The sequence below is a fragment of the Geotrypetes seraphini genome, chromosome 5, assembly GCF_902459505.1.
Source record: "Geotrypetes seraphini chromosome 5, aGeoSer1.1, whole genome shotgun sequence".
Classification (NCBI taxonomy): domain Eukaryota; kingdom Metazoa; phylum Chordata; class Amphibia; order Gymnophiona; family Dermophiidae; genus Geotrypetes; species Geotrypetes seraphini.
In genome coordinates this window covers 237,475,929-237,500,482 of record NC_047088.1, presented here as the reverse complement: position 1 = coordinate 237,500,482, position 24,554 = coordinate 237,475,929, and the positions used below count along the sequence as shown (strand labels likewise).

General features: G+C 42.7%; 1 protein-coding gene across 3 annotated transcripts in view; it reads left to right on the top strand.

Moving 5' to 3' along the window:
* MGAT5 (alpha-1,6-mannosylglycoprotein 6-beta-N-acetylglucosaminyltransferase) overlaps positions 1 to 22,248 on the top strand; it is a 251,467-nt gene extending 229,219 nt beyond the window's left edge. For all 3 annotated transcript variants that reach the window (XM_033944757.1, XM_033944755.1, XM_033944756.1), the window contains exons 16-17: positions 1,822 to 1,979; positions 18,440 to 22,248. In XM_033944757.1, the coding sequence (XP_033800648.1) occupies positions 1,822 to 1,979; positions 18,440 to 18,638 (357 nt within the window). In that variant the 3' untranslated portion in view covers positions 18,639 to 22,248. The remainder of the gene's footprint in view (positions 1 to 1,821; positions 1,980 to 18,439) is intronic.
* Positions 22,249 to 24,554: the final 2,306 nt, after the last annotated feature.

Here is a 24,554-nt window from a genome sequence, read left to right as displayed (position 1 = left end):
TGCCCATAAGAATTAAATAGGCATCGGAGCATTTGCCGCACGGCACTTGCACAACTTTGTAAAAAAGGCCCTAAAATTTGCATTCAGTGTTTTTAAAAATTGGTTTAATTGTCATGGTAATTGATCATGCCATTAAAAAAACGTTGAAAATAAATTAGTGCTGTGTGGCACCTAACAAAGCCTACATGAAAAGTAGGTGTGGTCAGGGGTAGAGAATAGACATGGTTGACTTAAACGTCACTAGGCGTCTGTGTTAGGTGCTGAAAACCCTGGCCTAATATATTGGCACCTATCGCAAGAATGCCTAGTGAAGTCTAGGTGCCTCTAAGTGTGATTCTATAAGCAACGCCTAGGGGTTGATTGGCAACCGAACTGACCAGTGCCTACAAATTAGCCTCAGTTTATAGAATCAAGCCCAAAGTGCATGACACAGCACTAGTTTGTAACCCTTGAGTAGTATCACCAGTTGTCAAGACTTCAGACTTAAGCTTTTATAACCCTTATTTGACTTTACTGCTCATGATTTCATTCTTGTGCTAAATTAAGCACTTTATGTGTAATATATGAATGCTTATTTCTCTACAGTAAAGATGAATGATACACATAAACAGTTAATATTTTCAACCATTTTCTCAGTGCCCAAAGAATTGCATGAAGAAACAATAACGCACTGATTTAAATCGAAACTAAAAACATTTCAAGATGCCTTTGATCTTTAACGGTTCTCCATACCTTTATTTACAGATGGGTCCCATCCTACTGTACTACCCTTAATTGGCTCCCTATCCTATTTAGAAATATAATTCTTCCCCCTCCTCCTTTCTGTTCCAGTATGTCTGTGTGTTACAATCCATGTATCCCCAATTTTATATTTTTATGTATCAGAAACGAAAAGAGGGGAGTCCAACCTTGTCTGCAGTGAAAAAAACCAACCAGAAAAAACAAGCCAAAACTGCAGATGTGTACAACGATGTAGGCAAAATTTATTGTGACAACCAAACTATATATTAAAACCTTTTTACCAAACAGGGGACCCAACACGGTCCAAGTTTCGGACAACCTTCATCAGGGGTCCATGGTAGAAAAAGGAAAAAAAACATATGTCACAACAAATGTTGAAAAGTATATAATAAAGCCAAACTGATGTTATGTAACGCCAAGAGTCACTGTGAATAGTAAAAATCGCTAGAGTAAAAACTTTGCGAAGCCATCAAAAACTTTTAAATGAATGGAGAACGTAAAGCAACCTGGAAAATCGTAAAGCAAAATGCAGTAAAAATGTCAGAAAATGCCGATCAGGAAACTAAGGGAGTTGTAAAGCAATCATCTAATGGACTTTTACTATTCACAGTGACTCTTGGCGTTACATAACATCAGTTTGGCTTTATTATATACTTTTCAACATTTGTTGTGACATATGTTGTTTCCTTTTTCTACCATGGACCCCTGATGAAGGTTGTCCGAAACTTGGACCGTGTTGGGTCCCCTGTTTGGTAAAAAGGTTTTAATATATAGTTTGGTTGTCACAATAAATTTTGCCTACATCGTTGTACACATCTGCAGTTTTGGCTTGTTTTTTCCATATTTTTATGTATACCACTTAGAAGCTTGATAAGCAGAATATCAAATTTTAATAAAACTTGAAACTTGGCACTGACCTAAATATAAGCCAAGACCCACATTTTTGGGCCATTTTTTGGGCCCCAAAAATCTTGGTTTATATTTGAGTATATACAGTAGTTTTTATACTCCCTTAAAGCTACATTAAAGCTGGAAATTATAAGAAAGCAATAGATATAATGTATATTTGTCTCATTCCAGGATTTTTGTCATGGTCAAGTGATGTGGCCCCCACTAAGTGCTCTTCAGGTAAAGATGGCTGAACCTGGAAAATCATGTAAACAAGTCTGTCAAGAAAACCAGCTTGTCTGTGAGCCATCTTTCTTCCAGCACCTGAACAAGGACAAAGATCTTTTGAAGTGAGTATTTGAATAGTAAAGGGTTTGGACAAGGCAATGAAAGGATTTGCTGGAAAATAAACACATGGGGAACTGCTCAGCTTTTCCTAATTCATATACAAGAATTCATATCTAGAGACTTGTAGTCCAAGTGATGATCTCCTGTAGCAAAGCCCTCCCGCTTTGGAGGAAATATGAGTGTTGCTGTCAAATGACCAATGTAACCTGAACTCTAAGCTACTTACATTTTACAATGTTGTCTGTCTTCAAAGTTGCCATAAATGATATTGAATTGATATGGAATGCATTTCATCCTCATTGTTATTGAATTGAACATAAGAACTGCTGCTGCTGGGTCAGACCAGTGGTCCATCATGCCCTGCAGTCCGCTCATGTGGCGGCCCTCTGGTCAAAGACCAGCGCCCTAACTGAGACCAGCCCTATCAGTGTACGTCCTTGTTCATTAGGAACTTGTCTAACTTTGTCTTGAATACCTGGAGGGTGTTTTCCCCTATGACAGACTCCGGAAGAGCATTCCAGTTTTCTACCACTCTCTGGGTGAAGAAGAAATTCCTTATGTTCATGCGGAATCTATCCCCTTTCAATTTTAGAAAGTGCCCTCTCATTCTCCCTATCTTGGAGAGGGTGAACATCCTGTCCTTATCTACCAAGTCTGTTCCCTTCAGTACCTTAAACGTTTCAATCATGTCCCCTCTCAATCTCTTCTGCTCGACGGAGAAGAGGCCCAGTTTCTCTAATCTTTCGCTGTACGACAACTCCTCCAACCCCTTAACCATCTTAGTCGTTCTTCTCTGGACCCTTTCGAGTAGTACCATGTCCTTCTTCATGTACGCTGACCAGTGCTGGACGCTGTACTCCAGGTGAGAGCGCACCATGGCCCAATACAGCGGCATGATAACCTTCTCCGATCTGTTTGTGATCCCCTTCTTTATCATTCCTAGTATTCTGTTTGCCCTTTTCACCGCCGCTGCACATTCCATGGACGGCTTCATCGACTTGTTGATCAGAAGTCCCAAGTCCCTTTCCTGGAAGGTCTCTCCAAGTACCGCCCCGGACATCCTGTATTCGTGCATGAGATTTTTGTTACCGACATGCATCACTTTACACTTGTCCGCGTTGAACCTCAACTGCCAGGTCGATGCCCATTCCTCAAGCCTGATTATGTCACGTTGCAGATCTTCGCAGTCCGCCTGCATCTTCACTACTCTGAATAACTTCATATCGCATTTCATCCTCGTTGTTATGAAATTGAAAGAGGAGCTGTGGCATCAGACTAACCTATCACAGAAGAGTGCACACCATTTCTCATTTATATCGCATGGTAAAGCTGCCCCACAAACCCATTGCTGCAAGTGTCAACACAAACCTCTTTATTCTATGCTATAAATATTTTAAATTCACCTTTGTAAAAGAGATAATAAACTATTTACTACTAGTTACTGAAGATTAGTGTATAAATGCAGATGCAGAAAAACATTTTGTACACAAGCAAATCTAGAAAAAGGATCTTCCTCAAAGCCATAGAAGGGGAGTAATTTTGTTAGCTTTGCTGTTATCACATGCTAAGTGATGGTATATAGCGCACACTAATTCATATAGATCCCTATTATGAAACAATACAAAAAAATGCATATCTGTATTAAATAATATCCATGCTTATCATGAAAGCATCACTACAAAACTGAGAGATAAGAAAGGAATGAAAAGTGATTTAAAAAAAAAACCAGAAGAATGATAATTGAAATAGAATACAAAAGGAAACTAATCTAAAAACACACATTATCCAAGGATATAATACAAAAACAAACATGTTTTTTACACTTTCATAGAAATATATACAGTATTTAAATATAACACAAAATCCCTTCTGCGGGACCCATCTGTAGTACACTGTAGAAAAGCCTGTGGATCTTGCCACTAGTATATATCCATCTCCTGGATACTGGGAAAATTGAGATTATTATAAAGTGTTAACCATGTGAGAATCTATCATAATTATCACCATAACACCTAAATGAGCTGTATTCACAATTCCATTTGAAACAGGTGACTGAGTTAACACTGAGTTAACTGTAAGCAGAGAATTCATTACCCTTGAAAAAATCTATATTTAAAATGAACATCAAAAACTTGGCAACAGGTAGACAAACAGTAATTTGTTTACATATATACAGTACATATGTTACAATATATGAGGATATATATATATATATATATACACACACACACACACTAGTGTTTAAGCCCGTTACATTAACGAGTGCTAGAATATATGTTTGTCTGTCTTTCTTTCTTTCTGTGTCTCTCCCTGCCCCTGTCTCTCTTCCTTTCTTTCTTTCTCCCTCACGCTGCCTATCCTTCTTTCTTTCTGTTTCTCACTCTGGCACCCTGTCTGTCTGTTTCTTTCTTTCTGTCTCTCTCCCTGCCTGCTGTCTTTCTGTGTGTCTGTCTTTCGTTCTAATGCGCTGCCTGCCTGCCTGTCTTTCTGTCTCTCCATGGCCCCCTTCTATCTCCCCTCCCCCAAAGCAAAGCAAGATTGCTTCCAGGCCCCCTTTCCCTCTCCATCCCCTCCACTTCCCTGTGCAGCAGCATTTCCCTCCCTCCCTTCCCTGTGCAGCAGCAGCATTTCCCGCTCTTCCCTGTTCAGCAGCAGCATTCCCCCCCCACACACACACACACATTACCCTGTGCAGCAGCAGCATTTCCTGGCCTTCCCTGTGCAGAAGCAGCATTTCCCCCCCCCCACACACACACACACTTCCCTGTGCAGCAGCAGCATTTCCCGGCCTTTCCTGTGCAGCAGCAGCAGCATTTCCTGCTGCCCCCTTCCCAGCTGCCGCGTTGAAATTGAGAGAAAAGCGCTGCACCGCACTACCGCTGGCTTCGGCATCTTCTATCCACTGCGGCCAACCCTAGCGGAAACAGGAAGTAGTCAGAGAGGGCGGGCCACAATGGACAGAAGACGGCGAGGCCAGCGTTAGCACGATGCAGCGCTTTTCTCTTAATTGAAACGCAGGTGAGCCGGCGAGAAGGAGGAGGCTTTGGCGGTTGTGGTTTTGGCGGTGAGTGAGGGCGGGAGGGGGGAGTCGCCGGCTGTGCTGTGTTTCTCCGCTTTGGCCACCACATCTGCAATCCTGCTGGCCACGGACCTACTGATCACAGATCAGAGATCACAGAAGCACGCAGGTAAGTGCGCATGCCGCGGCTAGGGTTTTATTATATAGGATATAAACTTTCATTAACGGTTTCTCACTCAGTTCTTTTTTTAAAACATTTTTATTATTTTATTAAATTACAATAGTGTAATACATTTAATTGAAAATAGTAAAATATTACAAAGAATACACTATTTCAAACAAATGTTATAGAATCATAACTATACCCAACCCCCTTCCAACAATTATTAATATTGACAATACTAAACATCTTTAATATCCATTTTTCAGTACCTTTCCCTACCCTCCCCCCCCCCATCCCAACCCAGATGTGTACTGAAAAAACTCGGAAGGCAATATATTTATTTTTTAATGCGAAGCAGCAAATAAAGCCAATAGACTCCATATTTTGTTAAATAAAACACTAAACCCTAAGCATTCTGCGTTCACACTCTCATATCTATATGTATTACATACATTTGTCCACCAAAATATATAATTTATGGTACTATTTTACATATTAAACCTCCCCTTGATAAATTTAAAAGCCGTGTTTTCTTGATTTTAACTGGAATTGCAGTTCAAATGATCACAAAAAACTGGAAAAATCATGACTGGTTAAATTATACATTTTGGCTCACTCAGTTCTTCTGATTACATCCTTTTTTTTTTTTTCAATATAATCAGAAGAATTGATAAGAAACTGTTAAGGAAAGTTTATATATTTAAAAAAAAAAATAAAAAAATTAGTGGCGTTTTGGGTATGACGTTTCATATAAACATGCATATATAAATCCTGTATCGTAGAAGTCGCATAACCGCCAATAGATTTTTTTTCTATAATCCTAATAAGGATCTAAATCACTGACCTTCAACTGCCAGTCAGTGGACTGGTGCCGGTCTGCAGAAAATTCGTGCTGGTCTGCTTAGGGCTGGCGAGATCGAGCTGCAATTTCCTGCCGGTCCACACAGGGCCGGCGCGAGATCATGGCAGCTGTTGGTATTTGCCAGTGCAGCGATTCATGAAGGCAACCTTGGGGCTTTTGCTGAGTCACGGCCGCCTCTGATGGTGCAACTTCCTCTTTCCTCAGAGGCGGCGCGTCCCATCAAAGGACCCAAGGCTGCCTTACTGAATTGCTGCGCTGGCAAGTACGGTGAGCTGCTGGGAGGAGAGAAAGCCACTGTTGGAGGCTGGGAAGCTGCTTGGCAAGGGAAAAAAAAGGACAGCTGCTACTGGACCTGGTGGGAAGGAGAAGGAGAGATGCTGCTGGGAGGGGAGGAGGGAAAGGGAAGAGAGTTACTGCTGGACAGGGAGAGGAGGGAAGACTGCCGTGAGTTACCGTAGTCTCTTGAGACTACGGCAGGAGTTCATGGCAGCCATTTCCTATTGGCGATCTACACGGGGCTCCTGCCCCGAAAGCCCACTAGACCAGGTAAGGCCAGGATGCCGGGGGAAGAAAAAAAATCACGATTATGTGAAATCGCGAGTGCGGAAACCGCGAATGGGGAGGGGGAAGTGTATTGCTAAAGGGCTGTCTGATAAGATTTGCCTCTTTGCGGATGATACCAAAATCTGCAATAGAGTAAGACACCTCTGATGGTGTGGAATCTGTGGATAACACGAGGAAGACCTAGCGAAACTTGAGGAATGGTCTAGACTTCGACAGCTAAGATTTAATGCTAAGAAATTGCAAAGTCATGCATTTGGGCTGCAAAAACCCGAGGGAACAGTACAGTTTAGGGAGAGAAGAACATTGTGCACGAGAGAGGAGCAGGACTTGAGTGTGATAGTATGTAATGATCTTAAGGTGGCCAAACAGGTTGAAAAGGCGATGACAAAAGCTAGAAGGATGCTGGGTGCATAGGTAGAGGAATGGCCAGTAGGAAAAAAGATAGATCGATGCCTCTGTATAAGATTCTGGTGAGATCTTATTTAGAATATTATGTACAATTCTAGATACTGCACCTTCAAAAAGGTATAAACAGAATGGAGCCAGTCCAGAGGAAGGTTACTAAAAAGGTCAGTGGTCTTTGTCATAAGGCATAAGGAACAGACTTAGAGCCAAATATATACAGGTATGTTTTTCCCTAGAACAATAATCAACTCCATAAGCAGTTTGATAAAAGGTATGGAAAACCTTTCATATGTGAGAGATTAGAGAAACTGGGGCTCTTTTCCCTGGAAAAGCGGAGACTTAGAGGGGACATGATAGAGACTTACAAGATCATGAAGGGCATAGAGAAAGTGGAGAGGGACAGATTCTTCAAACTTTTGAAAACTACAAGAACGAGGGCATTTGGAAAAATTAAGAGGGGACAGATTCAGAACCAATGCTAGGAAGTTCTTATTCACCCAAAGGGTGGTGGACACCTGAAATGCGTTTCCAGAGGATGTGATAGGACAGAGTACGGTATTGGGGTTCAAGAAGGGATTAGATAAGTTCCTGAAGGAAAAGGGGATAGAGGGGTATAGATAGAGGATCCTATACAGATCCTGATGGGCCGCCACGTGAGCGGACTGCTGGGCACGATGGACCTATGGTCTGATCCAGCAGAGGCACTGCTTATGTTCTTTTTTTTTTTTTAATTCCTTAGTAGATGAGGTACTGCATGAAAGGGTAAATCAAAGCATTAAGGATATGTCAAGTAGCAAATATAGATAAGTGGTACTGGCAAAGAAGAAGAGCAAATCTTAAAAACTGAAGCACCTGTCACTATTAATCTAATAAGAAAAAGCTTTCGTAGGTATACATCATTCTTACTGGTATAAGCATTTTAACACAGCCAGCAGAAGAAAGAATAACATTTTTATTTTTTGTAAATAACTGTTACTATTACACTTCCCCCTCCGTATTCGCGAATTCCGTATCTACAGATTCGCTTATTCGCGGTTTGAAATCAAAAAAATGCATTTTCATTTTTCAGGCTATTTTAAGCCCTGTAAAGCCCCCCCACCCCCCCACCCCTTAAGCCTTACCTGGTGGTCTAGCAGTTTTCGGGGCAGGAGCAATCTTCCCATGCTCCTGCCCCATACAGATCGCTCACAGGAAATGGCTCGAGAGACTTCGGGAGCTCAAGGCAGCCATTTCCTGTGAGTGATCTGTACGGGGCAGGAGCGTGGGAAGATCGCTCCTGCCTGAAAACCCGCTAGACCGCCAGGTAAGGCTTAAGGGGGAGCTTTCAGGACTTAAAATAGGCGGAGGTTAGGGGCAGAACTGGCCCAAATATTATTCACGTTTTTTTAATATTCGGGGGGGCCAGCTCTGCCCCTAACCCCCACGAATATAGAGGGTGAAATGTACTCTAATTTTTACATGTGGTAGAATTTCTCTCCAACTTTGCTGGTTCCTCTCTTACTCTCTATTTTCAGAAATATGTATCCTCCACCTTCACAACAAGCTAGTGCCTGGTCAAACCCAGTAGGAAGAAAAAAAAGAGTTGGGATGGGGGAAGTCAGGTTAGAGCCAAGCTTACAGCAGAATAGGAACTTTAAAAAATCTAAAACTAACAAAATATTGTGTATATTATATTTTTCTTTAATAAGCCTTGTACTGCTATTACATTTTGTTGCACATGTAATTTTGCACTTTAACATGGCCAGTTTTAAAAATTGGCTACTTCTGTATTGCTTGGTAGACAGGTATAGTTCTTACGAATGGGTAATATGCCTCACTGCTACCAGCAGGTGGAGATGGAGATCAAACTTGTATATCATGCTCCTCTTGCTACTCCAGTTTTCCTCAGTCTCCGGTAGCAGGTGGTAAGGCTTTTCAGCTCCCCTCTTAGTACTGTTGAAACTTTGAACTCCTGGTTCCTCTTTTTGTGCCGGATAGAGCTTGGGCGGGTTCTCTTTGGGGATCCTTCTGACCTCGGGGGTGTTAAACCCGGCGGGTCTCATGCTGGGCCCCTCCTTCCTCCACCTCCTCATATTTTTGTAGTGGGCCTCAGCAGGCAGCCTGGCCCCCTGGTTGGTCGGCCCTCCAGGTTTGAGAAATGTGGAGTCTGTTCTGACTAAGTAAACAGAAATAACAAAAAAATCCTGAGGTATGCCAGTCTAAAGGGCTCATTTCCCTTTATAACTGCCTTTTTTTCTGTGGGTTTTTCTCAACTAACCAGTACTTTAGGGCTAACAGCTAGGGCAGTTTTCAGCACAATGAGCTCTTTTAAAGGGAAAAAGTGCTCCAGGTGTGAGGTACTCGTGGCCAGCATGTGCAAGTGTTGTGCAGGCCGGAGCAGTGGGGAAGCCTCGTCGGTAGCGGATGCCAGCGGCTAGGGCACCCTGCCACATGTGCCTCGTGGTTTAGTTTCGGATCATGGGGAAGCCAGGGCTTCACCCGACGCCCACGCAGGGGGTTCCACAGCCACCGACGGTCAGGGAGCACAGGATTCCCTTACCGCCGGTTCGGCTGGGGATTCCCTTTTCGCGTCGGTCGGTACCTCGGCCAGAGCATCAGGAAAGTCCAAGGCTTTTCAGACACGACAGGCCGCAGGAGCTCCGATTTTGGTGGTTTTGTGTTCAATTTCGGCAGGAACCTCCTCATTCAGTTACCTCAGGTGACCTTCCCCCTGTTCTGGAAATACAGGGGCAAGGTATGTCAGGGTCCTCTGCTGGGGCAAGTAGTCCCTTGGGACCGCCGGGGGTCTTTCCCCCTGAATTTATGTTAGCACTTTGTAAAGCTTATGTGCTGGCAGCAGGAGGTTCTGTGTCCACTCCGGGGGTCTCAGGGGGGGGGGGGGGAGTTTACCCTCGACATCTTCCCCGGTGCGGCCACACACAGCAGCAGTTTTGCTCCGCTCTACTCCTCTCTCATCCAAATGCCTGAGGGTCTCGGGATGAGGATTTTTTCCCAGAAGAGCACAAGGTGGTTGAGGACCTGGACCCTTGGGGAGAATTCCAGGATTCTCATGAGAGGCCGGATTCCGCCGGTGAGGGGTTTAAGCACCCCCAAGCCAGCAAAGATGCATCTGTGGTACACATTTTTCAGAGGGAAGAGTTCCATGAGTTAATCCTTCAGGTCTCCTCGGTTTTGCACTTTGAGGACCCCATGTCGGAGCCCCTGCATACGGTGGACCCCTTACTTAAGGGGATTTGCTCTGCTTCCCGCTCTTTTCCTATGCATCAGGATATTCGGAACATCATGTTCGCACAGTGGCAGGTGCCAGAAGACCCTTTTCGCTTTGCGCGCTCCATGGCCCGCCTGTATCCCTTTCCGGAAGGAGATAGGGATACTCTGAAGTTGCTTGTAGTGGATGCGGTGGTCTCGGTCATCTCTAAGCGACATACTGTGACTGTTGAGGGCGGTGCGGCCTTGAAGGATCCGGAGGAGCATAAGTTGGAGTCCTTCCTTAAACAGAGTTTTGATGTGACAGCTCTTTCGGTCTGGGCAGTTGTGTTTGGCAGGCTGGTGGCTCGGGCGTGTTTTCGTTGAGCCCAACATGTACTTGATGATAAATCTGAGAATTGGGACTTGCTAACTGGGTGCCACAAGGGGTCAGCATTGGATAATATAAAATAAATATGCTCACTTTAACATAACAGAGAGCCCAAGGCTTCCGGAGCAAATGTAATAGGAACACTAAAAAATTTCTCCTTAGTCACCCACTTATGTTTGCACACTAGGATTTTTAAAAAGGTAGAATTTCTTTTATTCAGGTTAGTTAAAGCAGATGATCTTTTTTAGATCAATTTTGTAATAGTGATACCCAGTGCATCCCAAATTGTTCTGGCTATATCAAAAGATATCAAAACAAAAATCTCCTACTGCTGGGATTTTACTGTCAGAGGCATTATCTTGGGAACACAGATCAAGGGATAGTAAAAGGTAAAATGCTTCCCAGGATCCTTGGCTAGCAGGAATACAAGCCAGATGATAAATAAAATAAGGGCAAAACTTTGTTGAACCTCTCCTGGGGTACTACTGTATTTTCACTCATATAGCGCACACCCGTGTAAAACACGCACACGGGTATAGCGCGCGGGAAACTGTAATTTTTATATACCGCTCACACCCGTATACCGCGCATGCAGCCCTGACTCTCCTCTCCCCCTTGAAGTCCTGTCCCCACCCTGAAAGCCTGATGCCCCCCCGACGTCCGATTCACCCCCCCCCCCCCCGCAGGACCGCTCGCACCCCCACCCCGAAGGACCGCTCGCACGCACCCCCACCCCGAAGGACCGCTCGCACGCACTCGCACCCCCACCCCGAAGAACCGCTCGCACCCCCACAGCCTCCCGACCCCCCCCCCATCATGTAGAAGCTCCTACCATTGTCCTGCTGCTTCCTCTTGGCGGTCCCGTCCCTTCTGTGAGCCCTGCGTCTGTGCTGCTTCCTCTTCCGGCGGTCCCGCCCTTTCTCTGACATCAGAGAAAGGGCGGGACCGCCGGAAGAGGAAGCAGCGCAGACGCAGGGCTCACAGAAGGGCTGGGACCGCCAAGAGGAAGCAGCAGGACAACGGTAGGAACTTCTACATGATGGGGGGGGGGTCGGGAGGCTGTGGGGGTGCGAGCGGTCCTTCGGGGTGGGGGTGCAAGCGGTCCTGCGGGGGGCTGAATCGGACGTCGGGGGGGAACTATGTAAAAAAAAGTTGTAAAACGCGCTCACGCGTATAACGCGCAAGGTTATGCACGGTTTGTAAAAATCGTGTATAACGCACGCGTTATATGCGTGAAAATACGGTACACCCAGTCAGGTTTTCATGAAATAAATATGCCTGAGATACACATTTGCATATATTGTAAGCTTAGTACTGTATATGTAATGTCATCCTATGTATACAGAATATTGTGGATATCCTGAAAACCTGAGAAATTCTGCTGGGAGAAAAGCTCCATCACACAGCCAGCTTCAAAAAGTGGCTTAAAACATTATAAGGGCCTCTTTTATCAAGCTGCGTTAGAGGTTTTTAGCATGAACCGGCACGGTAAATGCTCTAACGCTCATAGAATTTCTATGAGCATCAGAGCGTCTACCTCGCCGGCCCGCACTAAAAACCTTTAGTGCAGCTTGATAAAAGAGGAGTTATATCTTTCTAAGACAGAAAAATATTTTAAGTGAAAATGTAAACAATATATAGAAAGTTAAACTAGGGGAAGGGATGACAGATGGAAGAGAAACGAGTTTAGGGTGTCACCATAGCAATTCATTACATTAGTGGAAAAAAATAAGAGTAACATAGTAAATGACAGAATTCTCATAATTTACTGATCAGCAACAAAGAACAAAAAGAAACTTAGAAGAAAAACAGTTCACAAAATATAAGCAAGCCCTCCAAGGTCATTGAAAGGCGCTTTGCACAAATGTTCACAGTCTAGGCCAGGAGTGTCAAACTCAATCACATAAGGGGCCAAAATCTAACACACAGGCAAAGTCGAAGGCCAAATTTTCTATTAAGATACTTAGGCCCTCTTTTACTAAGGTGCGCTAAGCGTTTTAGCTCGTGTTTAGCGTGCGCTAACCACAAAGGCGTCCATAGGATAACATGCACACGCTAGCATTTAGCATGTGTTAAGCATGCACTAGAAAGTACAGTGGTACCTCGGTTTACGAGTGCACCGGTTTGCGAGTGTTTTGCAAGACGAGCAAAACATTTGCAAAATCAGTGCCTCGGAAACCGAGCATGGCTCGATTTACGAGCAGCCCCCCCCCCCCCCCCCGCAATCCGGCACCCCCCCCCTTGCGATCCGGCACCCCCCCCTGCCTCGAACCGGCACCCCCCTGCCACGATCCGACCCCCCCCGCCACGATTGGACACCCCACCACCACGATCCGACACCCCCCCCCCCCCCCCCGCCGCTTCTTACCCTCATCTGGGCACTCTTGAAAATCGGCCTTCTCCTCTGCTGGGCCTTGAGCATCTGAGCATGCTCAAGGCCTGCGAGTTCACGTTCTGAACGTGAACTCGCAGGCCTTGAGCATGCTCAGATGCTCAAGGCCCAGCAGAGGAGGAAGCCAATTTTCAAGAGTGCCCAGATGAGGATAAGAAGCGGCGGGGGGGGGTGCCCAATTGTGTCGGGGGGATGTCGGATCATGGCGGGGGGGGGTCGGATCGTGGCGGGGGGTGCCCAATCATGTCGGGGGGGGTTCGGATCGTGGCGGGGGGGTGCCGGATCGCAGGGGGGGTGCCTGATCGCGGGGGGGGGGGCCTTCGAGGGGAGCAATGCCGGTTCTCGGGGGGGGGGGGAACACATCAAAGCGAGTTTCCATTATTTCCTATGGGAAACTCGCTTTGATAAACGAGCATTTTGGATTACGAGCATGCTCCTGGAACGGATTATGCTCGTAATCCAAGGTACCACTGTATAGCGCACTTTAGTCTTAGTAGAAGTATAGATACTTCCTCGCCCTGAGACACCTGTGCCGTGGTCAGGCACTTCTGTGGAGTGCCCTGCTCCAACCTAGCTTTTACATTGGGACTGGGTCCTTCTGCCTGCAAATGGGTACTGAAACAGCACGATGAGGAGCTTGGAGCGCTTTTGGGAGTGGGGCAGTGCGTTCAGGCACTTGGAGCGCCACTGGGACCAGGGCTGCAGAGTCAGGCACTTAGATGCGACACAGTCACCGAGGGCCACATAAAACGGCCAGGTAGGCCGGATTTGGTCCCCGGGCCTTCTGTTTGACATGTGTGGTCTAGGCAATAAAATCCCAGATCTGTAAAATTTAATATGTGGCCTCAGCCTTGGACATTGTGGTCATCACAGATATGTGGTTCAGTGAGTCCCACGAATGGGATACAGCCAAACTTGGTTGTTCTTTAGGAGGGATAGAGGTGGCAGAAAGGGGGTAGAGGAGGAGTAGCACTCTGTCAAAAATATTAAAACAGCAACAAATGCCCGTTATCAATTGTATTAATATAACCCTGAAAATATTAAATTGTTATCTTAAATAGATTTGATGCAGAAATATGTCTGTCCCCAAGAAATGAAAGACTTTATTTCCATACATACTTCTATTGCATTATAGGACATTCTATATAACTGGAAAAATTTTCAAATGCTTAATTTTCAATTTTGATGGCAATTGGTTTGTATCATTTATAAATATAAAGCCACTATAAATTTATTCTGTGCACAAATCCCGATTTAGTAAAATTTGGGAACCTGTTAAACATTATGGGGTTCAAAATTGAAATGGAAATACATCTAAAAACCCGCCTAAATCAGTGCTTGGACGACCTAAAAAACAGGTCGTCCAAGTGCCGATAATCAAAACAGGTTTTAGACGTATCTAAAAATAGCTTAGGCCTTTTCAGTGCCGCTGTACGCCCAGAGCGAAAAGGGGCATTTTTGAAGGAGTGGTTAGGGTGTGAGGTAGGCAGCAGTAATCAAAAATTTGAGACTTCCTAAATGGATCTTATACGTTGTGAGTTAGGCAATTTTAAAACAGGTCTAAGTGACCAGATAACCACTGTAGAAGCAAAGTACAGACCCCCCCACACACACACTCCCCCAGTGATCACTGAACACCCCCCCCATAAAAATCAGACTAAAAATAGTAGGAGGAGTTTACCAAAGATGGCGGCTTGAATGCAGTCACGGAGATGCCATCAGAGTTTCGTTTGAAATTTGTTGAAACTTTGCCTTTATGGTAAAAAGAAAATCTAAGATCTGGGTTTTCCCGGAGGAAACTGCTTCCGTGGCCGGACCAGTAGATGCCTACGTGCAGCGAGAAGGTGCCCAATTGCAGGAACCAGAGGTATCCTCGGCATGGAAAGACACGCAGGCTGAGGTATGTGATATCTCCAGCGAAGGCATCACCTTGTCTCCGGAGGCGCGTAGTCCTCTGATTCACCCTGAGGCAAAGGAAGGGCAGATGGAGGAGGAACCAGCCCATAAGCTCCCTTTCCGACCCAGCAGAGTGCGGGAAACGGCTCTGGGTGGAGGGAAGAGGAGGCTTTTTTTACCATCAGTGCAATCGGAAAGTGGAATTCAGCAGGCTATTTAATATCTTTGTAAGGGATCTAACTCAGGGACTTCAAGGCAAAATTACATTATTTGCCGATGACGCTAAACTATGCAACGTTGTGGGCAAGGCAACGGAACCTGACAGCGAAACCAGGCCCAATGCTATGGAGCAGGATCTACTTTTACTAGAACAATGGTCCAGTACTTGGCAACTAAATTTTAATGCCAAGAAATGTAAGGTAATGCATCTTGGTAACAGAAATCCATGCAGAACATACACCTTGAATGGTGAGAACTTAACAAGAACTGTTGTAGAAAAGGACTTGGGAGTAATCATCCGGGAAGATATGAAAACTGCCGATCAGTTGGAGAAAGCTACAGCCAAGGCTAGACAAATGCTGGGTTGCATCAGAAGAAGCTTTATCAGCCGAAAGCCTGAAGTCATACTGCCGTTATACAGATTCATGGTGAGACCACACCTGGAGTACTGTGTCCAGTTTTGGAGGCCACACTATCAAAAGGATGTGAAGAGAATGGAGTCGATCTAGAGAATGGCCACTAGGATGGTCTCGGGACTTAGAGATCTCCCATACAAAGAGCGTCTGAGCAGACTGTGCTTATACACTCTCGAAGAGCTTAGAGAAAGGGGGGACATGATAGAAACATTCAAATACATCTCGGGCCGCATTGAAGTGGAGGAAAAAATATTTTTTCTTACGGGTCCCACAGCGACTAGAGGGCATCCGCTAAAACTTAAGGGGGGAAGATTTCACGGTGACACTAGAAAATACTTTTTCACCGAAAGGGTAATTGATCGATGGAATGGTCTTCCACGCCAGGTAGTCGAGGCCAGTAACCTGCTCGACTTCAAGAGACGTTGGGACAAACAGGTGGGGTTGCTGCAGAGTTATACTTAAAAGATAGACTCTCAAAGGAGGGAGGGTTCTTGAGTGGGTAGATTTGTTGGGCCGCTGGCCCTTTTCTGCCGTCGTACTCTATGTTTCTATGCTTCTATTAAAGGGAACGCTGCTGTGGCTACAGATACTTTGTCTTCTACAGTGGGCTCAGGAAGATTATGTTCAAATTTTATATTAGTTTCCTTCCAGGTTTCTATTTTTCCCTCCCTAATGTTCTTTCCATCTATGGTTCTTAACTGTCCCTTCTTACCTTGTGTATTGATTAGTCTGTAAGTCTGTTGGTCAAACCCATCATTTTTAAATTTTAAATTGTATGTCTAAATATATGTTTATTTTTTATTAATGCTATATCTCGCTTAGTAAACCTAAATAAGCGATTCATCAAATTAATATAAACTTGTTACACCTATGCAAAGGCCAAGGGTATTCAATATGGAAACGTTATGGGAAGCAATATCCAGTTTGCAACTCTCTTTGGGAACTCAAATCCAGCAACTTTCATCACATTACATGACAGTTCTTTCAGAAAATTTGGATATTAAGAATAAAATATCATGTCTTGAAAGTAAAGTGGAGGAACATGAGCCCAGATTAAAAAGTGTTAAAACTCAGGCCATAACTTGGATTAAGGACAGTGGGAACCTTCATTTCAAGCTAGAAATGCTGGAGAATGCCACTAAAAAAATGTAATCGTCGGGCTATAAATTTCCCAAAAGTGTTTCCTGTATCAGCACATGATATGTTTAAGAGGTATTTAACTGAAGTTCTGAAGATACCAGAAACTTCATAGCCACCTCTCTCAAAAATGTATTACCCCCTAGGAGAGTTAAATCTCAAAATCCTAACCAGCAGAATCTCTCTGCTGATAGTTTGGATTTAACTAATTTCGTAGAGAGGTCGGAAACTGAAGTTCAGGTTACAGCTACATTGTTGGTACAATTTATAATAGATTCAGACAGGGAATGGATGTTAAAACTTTTTATTAAGTATAAAGATGTTCCTTTTATGTCAAATATTGTGAGAATGTACCCTGATTTATCTCGTTCTACACAGAAGAGAAGGAAACAATTTCTTATATTGAGACCCCATGCATTGCAGTTAGGTTCAACATTTGTCTTGAGGTACCCCTCCCTGTAATGTGTCATGGTTTATAAAGAGAATCGAAAGGTATTCTATGAGCCACAACAGCTGTCTAGATTTATCTCTACCAAAGGGCAATCTGTAACAATTACGTGAACCTGTTGCATTCAAATATAAGCTCAGTGAGGATATGTTCGGACACCGACTAGCTCCATCTTATTTTCCTTTCAAGAACTGCCTGTTATTTTTATCATTTCAGTCTATATACAGCTCCTCCTCCATTTATTGAGGACTAATTATACTTTGTGATTTTTTTTAATTTCATTGTCTAATTTAACTGCAAGAACTTAAGCTTGCTAGGATATTTCTGTTTGCATTGTATTTTTTCCTTATTTGACTGATAAGTTTGGCAAAAGTTGAAAATATAAATAAAGAATTTAAAAAGACTAAAAAAGTACATACCTGCCTCCAGAACATCAGCACCTGGCATAGGAAAGCCTAGTAGAGCTGAACAGAGGTATCTTATGTAGTCTAGGAGGTGGGCTAGTGAACCATAGAGAGGAGGACCCAGGCCCATAAGCCACTCTAATCAGGCATTTTCACGAGCCTAGGTTTTCCGGCAGGAGGGAGTGAGCATCCCTCCTTCTGGTTGACTTTGTGGCTGGGGAGGGGGTGTCCTGCCGCTGAGCTGATTGTGGCAAGGAGATTCCCTTGCTGCGATCAGCTCAGTGGCAATGCAATTCTCTAACTGGCGCCTGTAACATAGACACCGGTTAGAGAATCAGGGTGGTTAGGAGTCTCTGCGATTCTATATAGGACGTCGGTGTGCAATTCTCATCAGCCGCTTAGACCGGTGTCCTATACAGACTTTCCCCCAAAGTGCCTTGGTCAGCTTACCTCAGGGAGAGAAACTTGTGAAAATGGTGCCAAATGCCACCAGAGCTCCACAGAAGTTCCACCTAAGCTTAAGGGAAGGGGAAGGTAAAACAAGCCAAATTCACTTCCACAAGTTATGATTTGCAGAAGAAAGCTCTTGATGCCTGAGACTGACAGTTTATTGCAGTGAAAGCAAGCTAAGATCAGTGTGACCATCAAGATACAAACCTTTTATTCTCAGTAAGCTAATATCATGGTTGCTGAATAGAAGAAAGTGGGATTTTTAGAATAACCATGTGAGTTGTTGCTGCTTTAATTACTTTTTTCCTGTGCACAAAATATTTTTGTAGGGTTTTTCTTGTTTTTGTTTTGCCTTGTTGTTTTTTTTTTGTTGCTGTTTTTGCTGCTTCCTGAGTATTTCACAGATGATAGCATCTGATTATGTAGAAGAGCTAATAAACTGGATTGCTGTAAATGTCTGAAAGTGCATGGATTTATTAAATATGAATTTTGTTTATTTCTGTTTTTTAGGTATAATGTGGAATGTCATTCTGTTGAATCTGCAAATGACATTGTAGTTCCTTCTTTTGATGATAAAAGAAAACACTGCGTTTTTCAAGGGGATCTGTTGCTGTTTAGCTGTGCTGGGTCCCATTTGAACCACCACCGAGTTTGCCCTTGCAGAGACTACATGAAAGGACAAGTTGCACTTTGCAAAGACTGCCTATAGCAGCTTACATCACTCACTCATAAGGGACAAAATGCCAAGTGATTTGAAAGGATATCAGCCTTCTTTCACTTTTGTTTCACTTCTTGAAGGTGAAAGTGCATCTTCCAAGCGAAAGCAAACACAAAGGAAAAAAACTAGCAGTGGACCGCCGAGTCATATTTTTTTATACGATATTAAAGACTAAAGCGAAGGACCTTCTACCATATCCTTATGAAAATAAAAGACATAACACTTAAAAATACTTGTGGCAAAATTATTGTGAAAACACCAATTTATAGCTACCCAAAACCCAGTTCGGAATTTATGTTGTAAGCTAAAATTATTCTGTTAACAAAATCAATGTTAGCTAAGAATCTGAGAATCCTACTAGAACACAATTGAAAAAAAAAGAGGTGATGTGAAGGAAGAAGAAAGTATTAGCAATGGTTAATTCCTTGAGCCGGATTGTGTTTTTGTTGCTGCCTCATTTGATCTGTTTCAAAGTGGTACGTTTCAGGACAGAGTGGTGTAACCCCAAGTTACATGTCATCAATTCTCTGTCACCACAGGATACAATTTAGGCTTTCTGCATCATTGCCTGACTGCCTGGGCTAGAAATAATGTAGTAAACATGAATTTGTCCTGGGTGGTTGTATGGTGTCACATGGTGCAGAAGTCAAAGCGATATTCTTCAGGGCAAAAAAAATTCAAAAAATATACTTTTTAAGAAAGGCCATTGAAAATGTACTGCTGGAAGTGGATTTGTTGTAGTTTACAGATCTGTTGTGGTTTAGAACTTTGTCTGTACATGTTGTACTTCTAACAGGAAGACTTCTATTTAAACGGGGAAGAAGAGGGGGGGAGTATTAATTGTGAACCTCATGTATAGTGATATTACAGAGCAATATACTTGTTAGCGTTTTAGTTGAATGCGTCGTTAAAAGTTACTCAGAAAACGGGCATAGTAAAACTATACAAGAATTAGAGACCTTGTTATGACTATACTGTATGTGTGACCTGTTTTCATACGTAGCTACTATAAAAAGATTAGAGCAAAGTTTGTGGCGGTAGAAAAGTATAATGACTGGTGGGAAAAGTAGACCTTATCTGGATTTTCTAGACTTGCTTTTATAGGCAGGCCTGTGATAGCTATCTAGTATAGTATGCTTGAAATAAGACACTGTATTATATCTGTAGTTTAATATCTCTAAAGAAGGTGAAATGTGAGTGATTTGAAAAGAAGGATTCTATTTATATTTTAGAAAGCATGAGCTGGTTTGTCTGATTACGCTGTTTCCGCCTGGAATAGGAGAAAATTATGTGGTGGAGCATGCGTACTTACTAAGCAGGTGCAATTTATTTCTTTTAAAACTTATTGAATCATAGTTGTGCACATATTTTCATTTGTCAGATTCTCCTTGTTTGCATGATTTTAGCAACTCTTTGGGGGCATATCAACAGTTTTGACTTGTGAATGTTTGTATCTCATGTTTTTTTTTGTTAACTGCAGTGTGTTGTCCTATCCCTTTCCTGTAACGCCCTGCAAGCGGAATGGTTGCCTATGTGTCTAGACAAAGTGATCAGAAAAGTAATAGATTAGAGCTTTCAATTATGGGTTTTGATGTCAGGAAGAGATGACGTTTTGTAAAACAGGTGTCTGTAAAGCAGAAGGGCTGATCTGCATACACACCATTTTATTCAAAATCTGTTTGAAGGACTGACTGCTCCCCTTGCACCCCCTCCCCTAGCTATGTCTCTGAGCACGGTTAAATTTTATATAAACAGAATAAACCATCCTTATCTTGTGGGCATATAGATTGTCTCCATCATAGTCCCTGGTAAGCGTAGACCTTGAATTCAATGAATGGATGTATCTGTCTAGCCTAGAGACTGTGATTAACCCTAACTCCTGCTGGTCTAATAGTCAGAAGTTGGGTATGAGAATTGAACCCAATTATTTAAAGCACTTGTCACTGGGTTTTTGCTTGAACATGCCTGCTGGTTTGTATTCCATTGTATGGAAATTTTACTTGAAAACATCGTATACATCCACTGTTGCTAAGTGTTAACACCGTGAGGAAATATAAATTTGTAACCATAACCTACAAGCACTGCCATATATGAAAACTATATGTACAGTTCCTACTGTGTTTGATGTGGCACAGGGGTTCCATGGTTCCTAGGTTCTTGTGTTCTTTATAATGTTTTCTTCATACCATCCATAAGACTTTGTTATACAGGGGCAGAAAATTGGAGTCTCCATCTGGTAGCAGAAACTAGCCAAAAGAAGCTAATTTTGTCTATTTGATTTTTGAAAGACTTGTTATGTTCAACAAAAATAGCTTATTGCTTCATTTTTTTTTCTGGAGGAAGTAGTCCTTCAAATAAAAAGGAAAACACTTGTGAGTTAGGATCATAGCATTGCAATGAATAAAGTTTCCAATTGTGTGTTTTGAGGGGTGGTAGGTATCTTTAAAATTTCTGATCTAGAATTTCAGGATTTTACCATGATTCTAGCACATACCATTAATGCAAATATTTATATATTGAAAGAGAGAATATGGTTAATATCTATCTTGAATGGCACTGCTTGTGGTACATATATTTGACCTACTCCATCTAAGACACAATAGTGTAACTCATGAGAAGTTGGCAGTCCTCCATATGGAATGAAATCGGGCTCTTTATGTAAAGAAGAGAAATGGATTGGGTAAAAACTTTCCTGAGTTGAAGGGTTCCAAAATGTTTGTGGCACGATGCGCCCTATTATAGATGTCTTATGTAGTGTTTCTGGCATGCGAGCTTGCGCCTTCCTCCTTCAAAAGATGGGCATTCTGTAAGATGTTGGTCTGGTAGTGACCCTGCACTAACTTGTAAATCATGGAAAAGTAGATTTGTTGAACAAATTAAGAAAATATACCAAACTGTAAGTTATAAACTTATAGGTAAATAATACATATATACACATGTATATGTAATTTATTTTGAAGTTGTGTAATCATTGTATCAGCAGCTTCTGAATTTTTCCAGCCATCTTTGTTAATGTAGAATTATGAAACTTGAGAAAAACATTTGCCTAATTTATTAAGGAAAATTAATAAACTATTACCTTTTAAAAGGTAATAGTTAAACATACACTGTTAAAATGCCAATAAACACCTCATTTATTTTATATATGCAAGTTTGATTTGCACATTTATAAATAGAGAATCTTTGGTTTGAATGTGTGTAAATTTGTTTCTTTGTCATTTATTTTCCTGATTCTCTGCCTGAAAAATGTCAAGATTGTTACTTGAGTTCAGATTTAATGTTAATGGGTGCCTTCAATTTTTTTAATGAGTATCTGAAGGGTGAGCACTGTTTGAACATATATAATGGAACATCTGCTCCTTCTGGTGCTGGCATAAAAGCTTTAACTGTTTTCTCATTCCACAGTAACTTTTAGCACCCCGTGGAACATTCGCTCTAGGTCTGACACCTGTTTTTGTTTATGAAATGGATGAAAATCTTCAATCTTCTGAAAAAGTAAAACTTGTGATTAGGATCTTTGCAAAAAAAAAAAAAAAAAATGTAATACCACTGCACCAATCATATAAAGTTTCTTAGGTCCTTATTTGCTGAACTATAATAAGATTTGAATGGTCTTTGAAAAATATGTGCATTTTCTGTTGTCCCCAGCAATTTCCTATTCAGCTAATGCAGAGGAAATGTTATTACCACTCACTAACTACACTGCAAACATTTAGCTGTGCCTATTTAGGGGGCATTAACCGGGTGGTTATCTACCATGTTAAGTTTATATATGGTAACCCACCTCATTGTGAACTGTATGGCATATTGTCCTACATGCCCATCATGCTTTCATCCTTGCTAATACGCATTAATGGCTAACTGCCATGTTAATAGTTACATGAGTAGAGTGCAGCGTAGTGGTTAGAGCTACGGCCTCGGCACCCTGAGGTTGTGGGTTCAAACCCTGCTCTGTTCCCTGCGACCCTGGGCAAGTCACTTAATCTTCCATTGCCCCAGGTACATTAGACAGATTGTGAGTCTATCAGGACAGATAGGGAAAATGCTTGAAGTAAACCACTTGAGTAGATGTATAACTAAAAAAAAGGAAGTATACAAATCCCGGTCCCTCTCCCCTAATGTAAGTAGTCTCTTCGTATTGTCCCTGGAAGTGATTTTATTAGGTACATAACAGTTAAATTTAAGAAATTCCTTATCTCTAAAGTAGATACATGATACTTTTATGCTGTAATGGTGAAAAGGTCACCAAGGCTTCAGCTAAACTTAATTGGAAAGCTAAAAAGTGGAAAGACCTAATTTCTAAAATTTGGCATGTGTTGCCTTTGAAATAAGCACTTGTATCAATAATCTAACTTCAGCATATTTCCAGTTTGAGAATAATACTAAACTGGGGGGAGGGGGGGATTTTTCTACTTGCAAAGCTTTAAAATGCATTTGGACATTTGCTGGCTACTCTTCTTTCTAAGCCACTGGGTTCTACTATAGTACATTTCATGCTGGGGAGGTAACATGTGCTGGAAATCTCAACTTGGTTAATCTAAATTCCTGTTAACTTCTTTGTAAAGGTGAATAAATGCCAAGAAGCCATCTGGTAACCTACATTATGGCTGTTTTTATTCCTTGGAAAACAAACTGAACAAAAGAGTTTACTATTTTCAGCATTGCTTAGACTGATCTAAATTGCATTATATTCTGTTCACCAAATAGATTTCTTTTCCTCACAATATAGGAAAAGTGCTTTACATGTGTACCTAAAAATTGAGGTTCTTTGCATTTAGTTTGCATATCATTTTCTTATTCCCAGGATCCAGTAAAAAAAAAAAAAAGTTGTCTGTATGTTAGTGAAATAGGTCACTAAGGCCCAGATTCAATAAAGATAGCGACTCAATTGCTGTTGGACGATTTTTAAACAGCAATTGATTCACTATCAAGTTTGCATGCAAATGATTTGAGTCAGTGAGTTTGCATGCAAATGATTAGCCCAATAAAAAGAAAATTTGCCCCCTCCTACCTTCCCCCCCCTCCGAACCAAAAAATAAGGTAGGAGGGATTCCCACTCCCTCCTGCCATCGGGCCCCTTGGTTTGATGCCCCCCCCCCCAGTCAGGTCTCATTCCCCTCCCTTTACCTTTAAGTTGGGAGCAGGTGGGATGCTCAGTCCCTCCTGGTCCTCTGTCGGCCGCCCGTCAACAATGCGGGCCTTAAGCTCCTCCCCAGTGCATCATGTGATGTACGGGGATGGGCCTAAGGCCCTGATTGTCTCGGGCTCCTCCCTGGGGAGGGGCCTGAGCCACCTGAGTCAATCAGGGACTTCCTTAGGGAGGAGCCTAAGGAAGTCCCTGATTGGCTGGATCGGAAAATGGACGATCAAGAGGAAAAACAGGCGGTGGGCCGTTTTGTGAATCGGGTTGGTTAGCAGCAATCGTCGCTAAACTTGTAAAAACAGGTTTAGCGACAATGCTGACTTTAGTGAATCGGGACCTAAGGGGGGAATTCATCAACGGGCACTAAGTGATTTAGCACATGCTAAACACTAAGGGACTCATAATAATTTTAAAAAAAATGTCTAAAAAGTGGCCTAAATAGGTACTTGGATGATCAAAAAGCCTGATCGTCCAAGTACCCATAACCAAAGCTGGTTTTAGATGTATCTAAAACCAGCTTAGGCCTTTCCACTGCCTCTAAACGCATAGAGTGAAAAGAGGCGTTTATAGAGGAGGGGAAAGGGCGGGAGGTGGGCCGACCTAGACATAGGCGTACAGCAGGTATAACCAAAAGTTTAGGCAGGTTGTCTAGTCGGCACTTATACGTTTTGACTTAGACCAAGTCAAAACAGGTATAAGTGCCAAAAAAGGGGCCGCTGAGCTGATCGCAGCTCAGTGGCCCCAGCAACCTGCCTACCACCTAC